Raw genomic sequence first — 17,098 nt, forward strand, 5'->3', positions numbered from 1 at the left:
TGCTCTGGGGCCTCCTGCTTGTGTCAGTTGATTACGGCTGATCATCTAGGATGTTCGCCAGCATGCCCTAGAGACTACCGCCTTATTTAGACCTCTGATTTAAAGGTCAGCCACAAAATTTTTTAGTGGTTAAAAATACTTTTCAGAAGTGGAGTGCCGCAGCTTGGATAAACATGTGTCCGAGATGCCACTTTGGGTGCTAAGAGGGGTGCATCGCTGTGGTGCCCCACCTCGAAGGAGCGCCTATTTGCATAGCGTCTGCTGCCAGGCCCAGCGAGGGGGGAGAGTTCTCATCTCTGACCTTTAGTAATCCCAGGTCCTTTTATATTTGTCAGGTTCTTACATGGCACCAAGAGGCTGCAGAGCTGTGCAAACAACTCCCCTTTAGTGTGCACTCCTCACCCCACCCCCAGCCATCGTTCTACTCTCTCTAGTTTGTGTTGGTTCGGGAAGGAGGAAAGGGGGCGGACACCGTATGCAGTGCAGTTCTGCTGGTTTTGTTCCTTTCGTGTTCCATAAATTCTGCATTCTGTACCCCAAGGTATTTCTTCTAAGAATAAAGAACTGTTCTGTTGAAGTTGTGATCTGCTTGTCCTTCCCATGTTTCCCTGTTCCTCAGCCCATTACCTGCCTTCCATCCCTGTCCCTATCCACCTCTCTGTCCTGAATGCTTCTGTGTGTGTGTACTTTGACTACTCGAGTCTCTCAAAGGGCTTCTTCTCAAAGTCTGGTTGGCCCCAGCTGCCGCCCGATGAGACATCCGTGGTACACGTGCAAGCTAGTCCGAGGTCACGGGTGCTGGGCGTGCCAGCACCTGAGGCCCACTCACTCGTTCTGTCATGTGAAACGTTACCATTAACTTTGCCTGAGTGTATGTTTATTAAAATTTTTTTTTTCTCAACGTGTTTATTTATTTTGGGGACAGAGAGAGACAGAGCATGAACGGGGGAGGGGCAGAGAGAGAGGGAGACACAGAATCGGAAACAGGCTCCAGGCTCCGAGCCATCCGCCCAGAGCCTGACGCGGGGCTCGAACTCACGGAGCGCGAGATCGTGACCTGGCTGAAGTCGGACGCTTAACCGACTGCGCCACCCAGGCGCCCCAAGCCTGAGTGTATGTTTAATAGTACCTTTCCTTTGCACGCCATTGGTGCTTTTCTAAGTATTCCACAACAGTTTGTTGCATACTGCTCCAAACAGCCTCACAAGGTAGAGCATGCCTTCCTTCCCTGCCCCCCTCCCTACTCCACCTCTGTGGCTTGCTGGCCACACAGCGGAGTCGGGAAGGCTCCACACACTGTAGCAGCAGAACTGTGTCTGGGAAGAAGGGGGAGGCCACCAGGCTGAGCTTGGTGCAGCAGTGAAGCAAGAGGGTAAGGACATGGGTGATGAGGGAAAGAAGGAGCACAGGTCAGTTACTCACTGAGATTCCAGCAGCGACCCCAAGGGGGTTGGGGTCAGGGGGCCCCAGGGGAACAGGAAAGCTGCCCAGCTGTGTTCAGATGAGAGGGAAATGCTGAGGGAACCAGGCTGGCCATCTCCCCATCTCGCTCCAGGGGAGGTACAGGAACTCAGCTGTTGGGAAATCTGTCAAAGGAGGGAGGGGGCAGGTAGTGGACTGGGGTGGGGGTCAAGAGTAGGAGAGCCATGGGTTAGACACATAGTCAAAAGAAAAAGTTTTTTTGTTTGTTTTAAGAAAAAAAATTTTTTTTCGGATTTTGAGTTAGCTAGGAAAGGGAGACATTCTCAGTTTGTCCCTGAAGACCCAGTTAGTCTTTGTTGTCCATTACAGTACCCAAGGGGGGCTGGAGAGACACTTTGTTTTGCATCTACAAACCTATAAGGTCCAACATAAGAAAAAAAATGCATAAGAAAATGCATTTATAACTAAAGGAACAGATAAGCAGAGAATACTCAGCTCATGGAGCCTTAAAAATTAAATATGGGATTATAACTTTTATTCTTTCTGAACAACCAGTGATAAAAAAGAAAGGCAGTAGGTTAAGAAAAAGGTGACAGGGAGGTGACAGGGAAGAGGGAGAGCAAACCACCATTTGCCCCCAGGCCTCTGCTGCTTGCTGAAACCAAGGTCCCCACAAACAGCTGGCTAAAGTCAGCGCCCTCCCCCCACGGAGGTCACACAACCTCAGCTCTCCTGTCACCTGCCAACTGCCCAAAGTCCATCGCAGAACTGGCCTCAAGCGCCTCTCCCAGCCACCCACCTCTACCCAATGCTAACCAAACCCTCAGAGGTCTGTAGGCCAGGGGTTAGGCAGATGCACCCTTGTAAGGGGGAGGATCTGTCACTTAGCCAACCTGAAGGGATCTGAATCCCCAGAAAGATTAGAACCCTTGTTCTAGTCTCCGCCAGACTACAGCAAACACCAGCTCTTAAAACACCCGCCCAGGGCGGGCCCTGTGGGTGGGAGCACTCTTGGAGCATTCTCACATGAGAATAAAAGGAACAAGAAGCAGACATGACAAGGCCTTGTGTGTTGTAAATGAATTTCAAGCTCCCCTATGGTTTGGTGACTTTAACCCCTTAAGTAGAAACCTGCAGGTTTAAATAAAAGCCTCCAGGGATGATGAGGTTCTAGTTCATTGCTTTATCTGCAGGCTTCCCACGAGATGGATAAATTCAGACATCATGATCATTATTCTTACCCAAAGTAATTGAGTGCACGGTCACTAAGTGGCAGCAGGTGGGCACACACGTGTTGTTCATATTGAAGCTGTAGGTATGAATGTTTCTTCCAAATCCCAGTTAAAGCAGTGAGTTCTTTAGACCTCTTTTTTTTTTTTATCAAAACTGCAATTTTTTGAACAGCTATATATAACTATAAGCCACATATAAATTATAAATTGACAAAGTTTTAAAGGCATACCATGTTTCAATTTGATATCTTTCTTAACATTTCTTTTATCCCAAGACTCCACGTATAGTTACTCCAAAGGTGCTTGAATCTGCCTCTTTCAAGGTGCTGGGCAGAGGTCCCAGCATCTGCCTCTTTCCCTGTTTGGCCAGGACTCTGGGGCTTCTGTGTGGCTTCATTTCAACCTCTGAGAGCTGCCATGGGGAGTACTTGAACTTGAGAAATGATTTCCACAGCTCCCTCAAAGTGTTCTCTCACTTCCAAAAGGTGCAACGTCCCTTTTCTAAGAATGCTAAACTCTCCACAACTGACTTAGGTTCAGTTGCTAGGATGCGACTTCCACTCTCCTGAGCAAGAGCAAATCACCCATCCTCTCTCTCCCCAAAACATTTCCACTGAAAACTTCTGGCTCAGTGTTACCTAATTCTTAGGCGCAGTTGTCCCCAGAATATTCCCAACCACCCTTCAGCCTTTACATACATTTAGCATAGATTTCTTAGAAGTCTTTTTAAATAATGTTTTAGGGGCACCTGGATAGCTCAGTGTGTTGAGCATCCAGCTCTTGATTTGAGCTCAGGTCATGATCCCATGGTCATGCGATCAAGCCCCATGTCTGGCTCTTTGCTGAGTGTGGAGCCTGCTTGAGAATCTGTCTCTCTCTCTCCCTCCCTCCCTCTGTCCCTCTCCCCTGGTGCATACATCTCTCTCTTAAAAAAAAAAAAAAATTAAAGGGTCTCCTGGGTGGCTGAGTCAGTTAAGCATCTTGACTCTTGGTTTCAGCTCAGGTTGTGATCCCAAGATTGTGGAATCGAGCCCTGTGTCGGGCCTCGCACTGACAGCCCAGAGCCTGCTTGGGATTCCCTCCCCCTTTCTGCACCTCCTCCACTTGCTCTTTCAAAAAATGAACATTTAAAAAGAATTTTTAATTTAAAAAAACAAGTAAAAATGTTTTAAGTGACATTTAAACTGAGTTCCATGAAACTAATTCATAGTTTTGCAGAAAACTTCATATGACTCTTGTTTCATATCTTCTTGAGTTTGCGTTTTTCTACTTTAGCTGTTACAGAAAACATAACTGATTAATAAAGTATAGTTTGTCTTCTTCATTCATAATAAATATCCTAAGTTTCCTCAAATGGTGAAATAAAAAGACCGAACTGCCCAATACTACTTACAGTTCTCGTCATCCAGATTGGATTCAGGAGATTTTCTGCCAGCCGTGTATTAGTACATCCCCAATATTTGTCTCTTGGGACTTGCCAATATGTCGGAAAAGGAGGAGAAACTGACTAAAAATTCCATTTCTTTTGGTCTAATAGTTGTTTAGCATGTAATTTGTGATACAAGTCTCCCATTTTTTCCAGGCATGTTTTCCACAAATCCTGCGTGGATCCCTGGCTTAGTGAACACTGTACCTGTCCAATGTGCAAACTTAATATTTTGAAGGCCCTGGGAATTGTGGTATGTTTCTTATTTTGTTACTGCGTCCGTGTGGTGTCCTCTCCAGGTGCAGCCTAACGTAGCACAAGCAGGATGGTCACATCTCACGAGAGAACCCCGGCTTGCAGTGCCTTTCTCCCAGAGTACTTAAAGTCCAGGCCACCTTGGGGAAGTCCCAGAAGAGATGATAAAGGACTGAGCTAGTCCACTGGCAAGCGTGCTTTTCTGTGGGTGCTGGATTGTGGTAAAGTACCGCCATAGGAGAGATGGATGGGGTTTTCTTGCACTCCACTATTTTATTTTAAGGACTAGAATATAGACTATGCAGTAATTTTTTCTGCATTCAGCATCACATGTCCTCACTTACATTCCTTCCCCTTGGATCTGGCTTTGCTCCCCTGCGTGCCTTGGTCAGTTGCCAGTAGTGGTGGTGGGCGGTGCCGGCTCTGGGCAGGGCCTTTGGTCCGGTTCTGTGCAGACAACTTCAGCACTGACTGAGGATCATGGAGACTTCCTTAAGAGAAGTATATGTCCACAATTAATGCTTTTTGGAGGAAAACAAAGTACTCTCTGGTCTCAGGAAAGAGTGGATGAGTGATTTCCTTAAGAACCAAAAGTTGAGTTTGGCCCACCGAAAGAATTCCTCATGGTAGCCTTGCAGCCCAAAGCACATCCAAGCAGTCGTATTCAAAATCTGCTATCAGATGACAGCTTAACAGTCCCATTGGGCAGTGATGACCCCTTGTATCTTCCCATCTACAGCGATCACATCAGTGACATCGTTTAACATAGGGTTCCTCTACCTCAGCACCACCAGATAATTCCATCAGTGGGGGTTCGTCCTGTGCACCGTTCGGTTCCTAGCAGCCCCTCTGGCTACTCCTGAATGCTAGTGGCACAACACACCGGTCACGCGATCAGAACGTCTCCAGACGTCGCCAGACGTCTCCTGGGGAACAAAACCCACTCCTTTTGAGGAGTTTAACATAGAGCATCTTCCACAATACCTGACATGTGGCAGATACTTTGGGAAGGATTAACTTAATCTCCTTTCATTGCCTCTAGCCTTGGTGGTGGTTTGGTTTGGTTTTTCTTTTAAGTCCTATTTTTTGAAGTACTAATACTTTTCCCTTCTGTTTTTTAATGAAACCCTTCTAAAATCTATTACAGGCTACCATGGTTTTAAATATAAAGGCCGTAATAAACCTCTTCTGAGTGGGTATCATTACAAGCATCAGTTATTGCACTGTGCTGTCATTTTTTGTACTTAGGCTCTGGGGTGATCTAGAACAGCGTTCTCCTGGCTGAGAAGCCATTGTTCTGGGTTTGGTCAGCTGTCACTTCTCTATACTTCATCTTCTCTCAGCCATCCTTCCCAGCTCTGCCTCTGACGTGCTATCTGCTACAAGAACTGAAGGTTGCTAGGGAAACCGAGTATCCATATTGTTACATCAGAAGATTCTCATATCCATGTTTTAGTTGGTAGGCTTTGGCCCCAAGGCAGCTCCGTAACTCTCCTTCAGGGTTAGATTCTTAGATTGTGAAACAGATCCCTTACTCACGATTCAAGGTCTTTTCAGGGTTGATCTGCTCTTGGTTGGATGCTTTCCTTGTGTTTAAAGGTAGGAGACGTTTAAAAACTGACTGCCAGATAAATGCCATTACAGAGAAGTTAATAGGATGAAAGCAGTATTTTATGTCATTTGCTTTCGCTCCACATTGATGGAAGAGCCAAAGTGACACATTTTAAATGTTTGTCAGCTTTGTAATGTATTGAACAACCCCTGTGCCCGTGAGCCATGTCCACCAAAGGTTGTCATTTCTTCATAAAGATGAAGTATCTGGTTTTCTCGGTTCTTCAGTGGATTTTAGTTTTCTTTTTCACCAATTTCTGGGAAGAAATCTGTTTCTTTTACAGAAAAACTTGTGGGTGAGAAAGGGTAAGTGGGGAAAGAAATGAGAGGAAACCACATGGAAAAAAACTTGAAGTCTTTTCAACAGGGTATCAAACATTTAGAATTTTCTAAAAGATTTGTTATTCTTATAAGTACTTTTAATCTGGAAATGTTTTGCAGCCAAATTTGCCATGTACTGATAACGTAGCATTTGATATGGAAAGGCTCACCAGAACCCAAGCAGTTAACCGAAGATCAGCCCTAGGTGACCTCGCCAGTGACAACTCCCTTGGCCTGGAGCCACTTCGAACTTCGGGGATCTCGCCTCTTCCTCAGGATGGGGAGCTCACTCCTAGAACGGGAGAGATCAACATTGCAGTAACAAGTAAGTGGGGCCCTGTGCCCAGGTGCAGGGCAGATTTGCTGCTGTTTGGTGTGCGTTGATTGCTCTGGAGGACAGTTGAGGCAATCTCCTGGGCCGGTTGGTTAGTCTGTAACCGAGAAAGAAACAGGTATTTGGAAGGACAAAAGTTTGTTTATAATAAGGAGCTTGTGTATTTGTGTATAATAAATGGGAATCGCTTCCATTTGACAAGTAGTTGTTCAGAGGTTTGTCTTAGTAGCCGGTTTCAAAATGGTTGCCTTGCAGATGGGCAGTTTCAAGGGTCATGCTGGGATGTGACCTCAGGCGTCACCTTGGGTGTGTTGTGTGACCGTGAGCACCAGTGCTCTCTGGTTCCTAGGCTGCAGGCAGCTGAGTGAAACACTAGTGCAGATTTGAACACACAAATGAACCACTCTAGGGCAACTTGAGCCAGCTGCCGCTTACTTTATTTTACATTTGGTGTCTTGGCACTTACCTCTTTGGTGTCATGGTACATGAGGTGGGAGAAAAGCCAAAGGGTAATATGCCTTTAAAAACGCTCTTGCTCGTTATGAACGTCTTGACTGTTGTGCCGTTGATGGGAAGAAAAGCAGTGCTCCGAGTGTTCTGATGGCCGTGCCTCAGTACGGTGTGAGTGGGCTGGCAGGCGTGTGTGTGGGCCTTGCGGACATTCACCCTGTAACAAGCCAGCTGTCTCCTCCAGTTCCATCCTCTACGTGATCTTTCCATCTAACAGCCCTTCGCCATCTTCCTTGCCACCACTCTGGTGCTGCCTTTTCCAGTACGTGCTGTTGCTTGCCTGTAGCTTCGAGCCCTAAAGCTGATGGGGCCCTGCTTAACTCAGGGGGTCCATAGCCCAGATAAAGCTGTTGCAAAAGATTTGCCCTTGACATAGCAAGCCTCGTGTGGTCTCTTCAAGTGAAGGACACATGTTTTTAACCAACCAAAACTTAGTAGTAGCAAATGACTCCCCAGGTTTTGTTCTAGCATCTGTCTAAACTTAGGGAGACGTCATTCAGATACAAAATAAGGAAAACTATTCTTTGATACAGCTTGACTCATTTCTTACCATTTCCCCCGTGATGTGTTTCAACAGGTTTTATAGTGTAGATTTTTGAAAACTGATCTAGTAGCAATAAAGGAAACAAAGGTTCCTTGTTTATTAATGAGTTTTTGTAGGTCCTTCATTGATCGACATTTATTGAGCACCTACTACTACATTAAGTTCTGATCCTGCTATATTTTATGCAGAACTGTCCTTTCAGAATCTCCCATTTTGATGATAAAAAATGTTACTTCATATATCATATCAATCCCCATTAGTGGAATTTACACATGTGAATAAATAAACTCATGTGGTTAAACGAAACCAAAGCTCCCTCTCCTTTGCCTTCAAAGCTCTGTAGTGTCGTACCAGCTACAGTGCGCCCGCTCAGCACCCACTGTGCAAGGCACTGTGCTAAATACACACTGGGGTTCCGGCCTCAGCAGACTGCTGGACCCACCGGGCATTGTGATGGGGTCTGCTTCATTTTGGTTACTAGTTTTTATAACTGAAATGCCATACATCTATGGATGGTATGTTCAGTATGCAGAAACACAGACATCACTGAAGTTCCAAAAGTTAGTCTGCTTATCATGTACAAAGGTCTCTAAGAAGAAAGAAGTAACTCTGTGTTAAGCTTCTTGGTACTGATGACCAGTCATCTCTGAATTTTTTTAAATGCCAGGACACATTTTTCCTAACTTAAAATACATCCAGGTAAAGATGGTGGGTTTTGTATGGGTTCTTAAATGTTCATTTGGACTGAAATTAAAACCTTATAAATTTACTGTACTGATGAAGAATTTGTAATCCAGGAAGCAGTGGCTGCACTGTTAACCAAAAACCAAAGAGTTTGCTAAGCATTATAACAATACAGATCAAGATGGCCAAGAAACGCTTCTAGAACAAACTCATCATCCTGGCAATCCTGAAGACCAGTTCTTAACGTTTTGAAGATCACCACCTTTAAAATCCAGTGAAAGTATAATAACCTTTTTCTAGAAAAATCCCTAGGCACACACAATTTTGCACATTTGTAGGATTCATGGAAACCAGACTGAGAAACCCTCACATTCTACACAGCTTTTACATACCCAACTTTGGCATTCCAAGTATAAATGTCTTCTCTCTGCCTTATTGTAGATAAATAGGGGACTTTGCTGTGTACCACCTTGTTAAACCAGCCCTAGTTAGTGTATATACTAGGAAATATTTTATAGATTGGTTCTCAGGTTATTTTCAAGGTTCGCAGTAAATAGTACTTCGGGGACGTTACCTTGACATACAGACTTTGAAAAGAAGGGAAAATATTAACTGACTTCCCAGATCTAGAGAAAGACTAGATAAAAAACCCTAGAGTTCTGTGTTTCAGAGGTTTTTTTCCAACTCTTTGATGGGCCAGGTACCTTGTGAGTCACCTTCCCTTCCTACTTGTGCTCGACACAGCCAAAGCAGCCAGTGCTTGCTTCCCGCCGGCGGGAGTATGAAGGGTAGTTCTTCCCAGGAGAGAACCAATAAGATGTCCTTTGTAAATAAAGACTGTAAGTAAACCTGTGCCTAAGAGAAAAGAAGGTAGACCCGAATGCCACGGAAGGCCAGCCCGCGGACTGCGTGGAGTACCCACAGGACCTTTGGGACCTCTACTCCGTATGAGTGGCACAACCATGCAGAAGTGACAGAATGAAGAAGGAAAGGTTGTAGAAGTATGGCTGGTCCACTTTACTGTCATCTAAAGTAGCCATTTAAAACTCTGTGTCCACGTGCAATTTTATATGCATTATTTCTGCTGCACACTTTTTGGTGGCCACACTCTTCACAAACCTCAGGACCTTAACTGGAAGAAATGTTTGGGCCATGCTTTCCTTTCTCCCTTGCAGCTTTTCAACACTACTTCCACTAACCTTCTCCAGTTAGTAGCTCTCTGGCAAACCTCCTGCTTCACTTCCTTGGGCCAGTCTTGGCTTACACCTCCGTTGACGTCTGCTTCGTTGCATTTGAGGGAAATGTTGACATCGATTTGACTTAAGCCTTCTCCCCAGAGTGATTTCCTCCCTTTCCTTTGTCAACAGAAGAATGGTTTATTATTGCCAGTTTTGGCCTCCTCAGTGCTCTCACACTCTGCTACATGATCATCAGAGCCACAGCTAGCTTGAATGCTAATGAGTAAGTAACAAATTATTTTTTGGATTGCATGTGCCAGATGATCCCAAGAAACCCTGTAATTTTCATAAAGATGGTGAAATTGGCTTCCACTAGTTTCATATCCTGATGACGCCATACCTAGCAAAATAAGTGTATTTCTTGACCATATATTTTTAGTCAGTAACACAGATCGGGAGGTCACCTTGCTCAGCAACAACAGCTCACTCGAGAAAAGATCCAAGGGCTTTTGTTAGCCACATGCTTAGAGTACAGCAGCGGTGTAATGCAAACTCCAGGGGAACCAGCACAGTCATAGGGTGCAAAGAATGTCTATGTCCTGATCATTGACGGGAAAATCCCACTTTACTGTGTGCTCACCAGACTTGATCTGGATTCTTACATACTTAGCTTTTGGTGGAACACTGGCACCCTGGCCTACAGTCAAGGGACAGTGACTTGGATGTTTAGCCTCTAAGAAAGAAGCAATCGGGAAGACCCACTGTTACCAAAGAGTAGGAAGATTGTCAGGGGGGCAAAGAAAATAAGCTTATACGGTATTTCCATGGGGCAAAATGAGGACCAAAGGGGTAGGTCACAGGAAGGCAAATTTCATCTCCGTAAGAGGAAGAACAGTTGTCAGTGAGGCTACTTACCCCGTGAGCTGGTTTGCCATGGGGAGTGCCCAGGACGAGGAACGCAGGAAGAAGCTGCAAGTTACTTGTCGGGGCTGCTAGAGGTTGTTCAGAGTAGGCAAAATTGGGCTAGATTACTCTTAAGTCCCATTTGGATCCAGTGATTTTCCAAGTAGCTTTCCATGGGGATAAGATAAAACAAAGGTTTATTTTTTTATTATTATTATTTTATTTTTGGTTTTGTTGGTTTTGTTTTAAATTTAGGGCATTGTAAAGTATTCTTTAGTCCTTTCTTTTACCAGTATCCATGAAAAAAAATTTTGAGATGAGAGTAGCCCTAGGACACAGCCCAAGTAGGAACCTAAAGTAGTACAGGTGGCATTCACGTGCTCTCCACACTCACTTATGTCCTGGCATTTTAACTGATTCATAACCAGCCAAGCTCACGTAATTGATTTAATTGAACACTCCTTGTCCAACTGTAGAAACAAATGGGCAAGTAACCTGCACTTACCATGACATCATTTTATTATCTCTAACCTGATCTATTGCCTGGATACTTGTAAGAAGGGCCCTTTGGCATCCCTGACACGTTGGGAGGATGCCATGGTTGGTTGGCATTCTTCAGCCTTCAGGCAAGTAGTTGTGGCCAGTCATCCAATAGGCCAACCCACCTGATGCAGTTTTACTTCAACATAGCACAGTGTGAATTGCTCAGGCTCTAGAGTGAGACATAACCTGGATTTGACTCCTTGCTCTTCCATTTTTTGCTTGGGAGACCTGGGCAGCTGTATTTATCTGAGGCTCATTTTAGTCATGGAGAAAACAAGAATAATGGTAGGAGCATACCCTAGGTTGTGTGAATTTGCATGTAAAGTGCTTAGCACAGTGCCTGGTACATAATAAGTGCTCAATAAATGTTAGCTTAATGGTTCCACCGAGATTCTTTCAAAGTTCTGTGAATGAGATAACCATCTGCCTTTATCATTTGGCAAATGATTTTAATTTTCTTCCATGAAACAGTATAGAATCATAGGAGCTCAGTAAGTGCCTATGATTCAGACCTGTGTGGAGGGAAGAGTTATTTCACCTACAATCACCTCTTTTGCTTACTCTCATACTGACCCCATCAGAGTCCATGGTAGTGTAAGTCCACTTCTTAAAACTTTCACAAATGAGCAAAAACCAGTCACAGCATATAGAGGCACTCTGGGCACTTTTAGAGAATCATGATGTGATTTAATGGTCACCTTGCTGCCACTCAAGATCTGCCAGGTGCTCAGTTCATGCATCAGATATTTTAGAGAAGGCTCACTAGATGTGTTACCTTTTAGAAATCAAAGTACCTGGGGCCATGATACTTCAGTTCCATGCATAAATGCCTGCATGACTCAGTCTAAGCATAGATCTTAGATCCATGTCTTAGGCCGACCCTTCTCCCATTAGCCTTTGTAGAAGGTTGATACTGCAGTTGTTCATTTGAGTATTATTTCTGTGCCTTCAGTCAGAACTACTTTGAAGGACAATTTTCATGATCCCATTGAGAGAGAGAGAGAGAGAGAGAGAGAGTGTGTGTGTACATATGGATGTATGAAAGAATGGCCACCAAAATATTAATGGTGATTATCTTAATTTAGTAGAATTGTGGGTGATGTTTTTCTCTCCTGTTGTGCTTTTATATGTTGATTTTTTAATACAACATGAAGTACTTAATATTTTAAAGGCCATTTTAATTGTGGAAGATAACGGAAAGATGATAGTCACTCTCACTCAATGTCTCCTTCCCAAGAATGTTGATTAAAAAAATTCCTATGCAACTTTAATTCCAGAGAAAAGTTTCTAGCAAATAAATTTATGATTATTCTTCATTAATGAATTCTTTGAAATCTGTCCTATTTCCCTTTTGCATTTACCAAAAACTTACAGCCAAAATGAGATTGTCTTCATTTTAATTGCTGTTTCTAATTTTCTAGGTAACTTCATCCATTTGTAAGATAGTCTTCTGTATAAATAGATTTCCATCTTTTTACATGTGATTTGTCTGGAAGTTGATAGTAAAATTCACCTCTACGCATACTACCTACTATTATAGTTTACTCTTTTGACAATGTCACACTGAACTTGTATATAGTGATTTCAGCAAGACTTTGACCCAGTCTAGTCACTGGTGAAACCCTGTGGGCAAGATGAAGCCATGTGGGCCACGTGTAAGGGCAGGCACGTGGAACCCACACAGGCCCAGGCATGGCTGCCGAGCACCGATTCCTGCCCTGCTAGGGGCAAAAGCACGCCCGCCTCCCTCACCATGTTCTGCACAGTGACCCAGGGCTTGTACTATTGTCAGTCAGAAGTCCACAGATCTGAGGTCACCCCCCTTCTAGTGTATGAAATACTGTTTAAATACTCAACCGTGACTAATTGTGCCTTAATTTTTTAACACTGCAAACCAATCTAGTGAATGTTGAGGCTTTGCAAATATAAACAGGTTGGTAGTCAAAGAAGCAAATAAATGCAAGACAAATATATTTGTACATATGATCTTCTCATACCCCTGTTTCGTAGTACCTCAGTGAGCAAGGGTAGTGAACTTCAGTTCCCAAAGGAGGTTTACCGCTCTGCTTCATTATTCAGAAAACCTCGTTATATCCCAACATTTACCAGCTTTTATCTGTACCAGCCTATTTGTCCCTCAACATAAGAAAAGACAGTGTTTTTCATTGTTGTTCGAGGAGCAAGTTGTGAGATAAGGTAGATGATGCAGGAGGACTTGAGCCAAATGGGAGGTCCAGCTAAGTATCCTCCACAGCTCCTAGATTCGGATTCATAGAACTCGTGCCCAAGGATCTGCCCGGGAGTGTAGTCCAGACGTTCAAGATTCAAAACCATCTGAACCGGAGGAAGTGTGGTAAAATAACTGGAACAAGTATAGAATCCTGTAGCACAGCCCAAGACCAGGAAGCCTGGCTCTGCAGCAGGCCCGAGTTGTCCCCACCAATATTCCTGGTGAGCTGGTGGCCTCTGAGGTGCAGTGATAGACATTTATGAGCCAGATCAGAGGAATTGATGTTTTTATTTGACCCTCTTTTCAGTATTTCTGAGTTATCTACACACACTCTTTAAGAGGAACATTGACGTATTTCAATATAAAAGGATCTGAAAATGTAATCATCTTTATGTCTTGGGGGTGCTTGGCTCAGAAGAGCAAAGATGAGGGTGATGTGAGGGATGTATTTGAAGGGCTCCCACAGATGAGACTAGCTGCTGTTTACTGAGTGCTTCCCAAGAACTTACTCCTGTGTGGAACTCTGTTTCTACCCAGGTTGCCCCTGTAACACTCACAGTAGTCTCGTGATGACTAACCAGTGCATATGGAGGGGGCTTACTGTGTAGTTCAGGAGCTCTGGAGACATCCACAGAGGAGAGGTAGAGTAACACCTAATATAGGAAAGAACTTAACTGCCGATCAACAGTGTCCATCCATGACATGGGATACCTTGAGAGCTGGTGAATTACCAGAACCTGCTTATGTGACAGAAACCACAAGGCCGGCACTGTTCAGAGGCAGACCCTGTGTCAGGTGCAAGTCTGAGGCTCCTTCCAGTTCTGAGAGTCCCTCTTCAGTTGTCTGTCCTTTCCTAGGAGGGATCAGAGCCCAAGAAGAGGTATTGCATGCCCTGCTGGCTGGCTGCCTCTTTTAGAACCTTAACTATCAAAACTATTTTAAAACTTTTTTTTTTTTTACCACCTGCCACTGTAAGAACTACATTTTGTATTGTGACATATTCACATGTGTATAACTGAAACAAGTTTCACAAACACCTCCCTTACTACATCCTTATTCTCGGATCTCCTCTCTGTACCTTGTTGTTGTTAATACTGGTCATGAATTCCCACATTGATTTTTACAGTCCAGTAATAGTCTGCAGCCTGCAGTTTGAGAAACACAGATCTAAAGAATTTTGGATTTCTGGTTCTCAACAGAATACCTTTTGCTTAGTTACACTGGAATCCATCTTTGATTGTTTATTTTTCCGAGACAGCCTTCCTTATAGCAATGCCAGCAAAGATTTGAACTTGCCCCCAGTTTGATAATGAATCCACCTCTTTCTCCTCTCAGCCACTCTGAGCCTGAGATATGTACACAAAATAACCTAAGTGAGGCCCAGAGGAGCTGCGTGACCCCTGAGAAATGCCATAGGAAGAGGGCCTGGGGTTCAAGCCCAGCATTTCTGGGCCCACTTCTTTCTTTACACTGCTGGTCTTTGCCTGCTCCAGTAAGCCATTTAAGGGCTAGAAATAATGTAGTGGAAGAGGACACAGTGGGCTTTTTAGAAATGTGATGGCACAAAGAAAGTTAAAGGCAGTGGGGACCCCTGATTGGACTCCCTCACTGTCTTTTTTTTTCCCCCACAAGTACCTTTAACCTTCTTATAGCTACATTAGCTTATAGTTTCTTAGAAGAGCAAAATTAAGTTTAAAAATCTTGACTCACCCATTGAAAGTTCTCCTACCTAATACTTTACTTTTCTGAGGAAATTTTATAAAATCGGTATGTGATCTTCAAGTGGACTGCGATGAACAGTGTGAGGTGGTGAGCGGCCTTCCTGCTGCGCCCCGCCAACCCTCTCCAGGCACGAGGCCCTGCCCTGCAGGGGCGCTGTGGGAATGGGGCTGTGCTGCACAGTGCTCAGGCTTAGGCACCAGTGGGAGTGATGGCAGAGCCTCTCGGTATCACACAGACACAGGGGACCTGCTGCCCCCACCCTGGGGAGTTAACAGAGGCTTCCTGGAGAGAGTCACTCAGGAACCAGGCCAGGCATAATTTAGGACACAAAGAGGAAAAAGCAGAGCTGGTTCAGGGAGTGGTGGGCTTGATGTGTCTGCTGGAGGCAGTAGGCCAACTACAGAATCTGGACTGTGCCCTTATAAGCAGTAGGTAATATCTGAGGCCTTTTGGCACAAAGATGATTCCTTAGAAGTTGCCTTGGCCTGGGAGAGACTGGAGGTGGGAGGTTAAGTGACTACAGAGCTGAGGAAGGAAATCCAGAGATGCTGGAGAGTTGTGTGGTGTCCAGAGATTAAGCGGTTTGAAGTGTGGGTCTAGAACTGAGCAGAGAGAAAAGAGCACTACTAGAGACCAGAATCGGGGTACCAAGGAAGCGAACCAGCTGCGCGAAGCTTCAGGAAGCTAGGGCCGTCCCACAGAGCCAGGCTGTGGAGGGGTGGTGTCCGCCCCAGGGCAGAGCAGGGGGCTTCCCAAGACCCCGGGCACCATCAGACACCGGATTTAGGGACACGTGCACATACAGTCTGGGGAAGTCCCGTAAGAGAGCCACACGTCCCAGAAGTCTACACTTCACAAATTTTATTTCAAAATAAACATAGATACTCTTGTCCCAGGTATAAAGGGGGATCCTATTTTAAAGAGATAGCTGCAGATTTCAGGACACTCAGCACCGAGAACTTGCATTCAAACCAGGAAAAGTTGTGAATTGTATGATAATCGTCCCTGCATTTTTAAGCAGGATGCTGGTTAGCCTGTGCTTTTCCCTGCGTTCCTTTTGGGGGGACTAACACATTTCTAAGGTGACTGAGCCACTTGACCACAGATCTGAAGCTGCTGAGTTCAGGAAAATGCTAATGGCTTACTGACTTTCCCAAATGGGGCTGGGAAATGGTGGGGGACAGCCCCAGCCCACTTTTCAGTTAAGATCACTTTCTCCGTTATTTTAAAATATTGGCCACTCCCTTTTAACTAATTCTTGACCTCTTTTTTTCCCTTCTATTCCACAGGGTAGAGTGGTTTTGAAGAAGAAAAAAAAAAAAACTGCTTTCTGACTGATTGCCTTGAAGGAAAAAAGAACCTATTTTTGTGCATCATTTACCAATCATGCCACACAAGCGTTTATTTTTAGTACATTTTATTTTTTCATAAAATTGCTAATGCCAAAGCTTTGTATTAAAATAAATAAGTAATAAAATAAAAAGACCGTGCCATTGAGTATTTTTCACCCACCTGTGATTGATCGGAAGGCTGACCTGGAGATCACATACCCCAGTTTCATTTATGTGTGTTTCAGAGACAAACTGTGCTCATGACTCCCCCACAGGAGGAGCAGTGATGCTGCTCCTGTTGGTATTTTCACACTGGTTCCTCCTGGTGCCCAAATACGACCAGAGCGTGAGCACATCCTGTGCAGTAATGCCCACTCAAGCACCCAGTGGGTTACTCCAGTAGACTTGCTTCAAGGTCACCATCCTCTCTGATAATCTCTTGCTCCACCAGAAGAACATGGTTGATCTGCCTCCACTGGAACATCAGCCCCACAGCAACAGGGACATTTAGCTGTGTCGCTTGCCTCTATATCCCCCCGTGCCTAGTAGAGTGCTTTTTGCACATAGTAAGTGCTCAATAAATACTTGTGGGATGAAGGAATGAGTCTATGGAAAATTTTCCAAAATACACACCGATGTGTAATAAATTATATCTGTCCAAGGTGTTTTTCTCCCTAGTTTGTACAGTATTTTTTTTAAAGCAGCAAATTCTAAAAAGTTGGAGGAGAGCAGTTTTACAAGTGGAAATCTTTTTTGCTGTATTGACAAGAAGAATGTTAAAATAGTTTATGTTCTATTGAATCATATGCTTGAAGGATTATCAGTATGTGTAAACATTCTAAGCAGTGAATC

General features: G+C 44.3%; 1 protein-coding gene across 1 annotated transcript in view; it reads left to right on the forward strand.

Moving 5' to 3' along the window:
• Positions 1-16,392, forward strand: part of RNF130 (ring finger protein 130) — a 108,107-nt gene extending 91,715 nt beyond the window's left edge. Inside the window, exons 6-9 of the mRNA XM_030316008.1 lie at positions 4,237-4,333; positions 6,388-6,592; positions 9,707-9,800; positions 16,205-16,392. Coding sequence (XP_030171868.1) covers positions 4,237-4,333; positions 6,388-6,592; positions 9,707-9,800; positions 16,205-16,220 — 412 coding nt within the window. The 3' untranslated portion in view covers positions 16,221-16,392. The remainder of the gene's footprint in view (positions 1-4,236; positions 4,334-6,387; positions 6,593-9,706; positions 9,801-16,204) is intronic.
• Positions 16,393-17,098: the final 706 nt, after the last annotated feature.

Source organism: Lynx canadensis, chromosome A1 (genome assembly GCF_007474595.2).
Source record: "Lynx canadensis isolate LIC74 chromosome A1, mLynCan4.pri.v2, whole genome shotgun sequence".
Lineage (NCBI taxonomy): Eukaryota > Metazoa > Chordata > Mammalia > Carnivora > Felidae > Lynx > Lynx canadensis.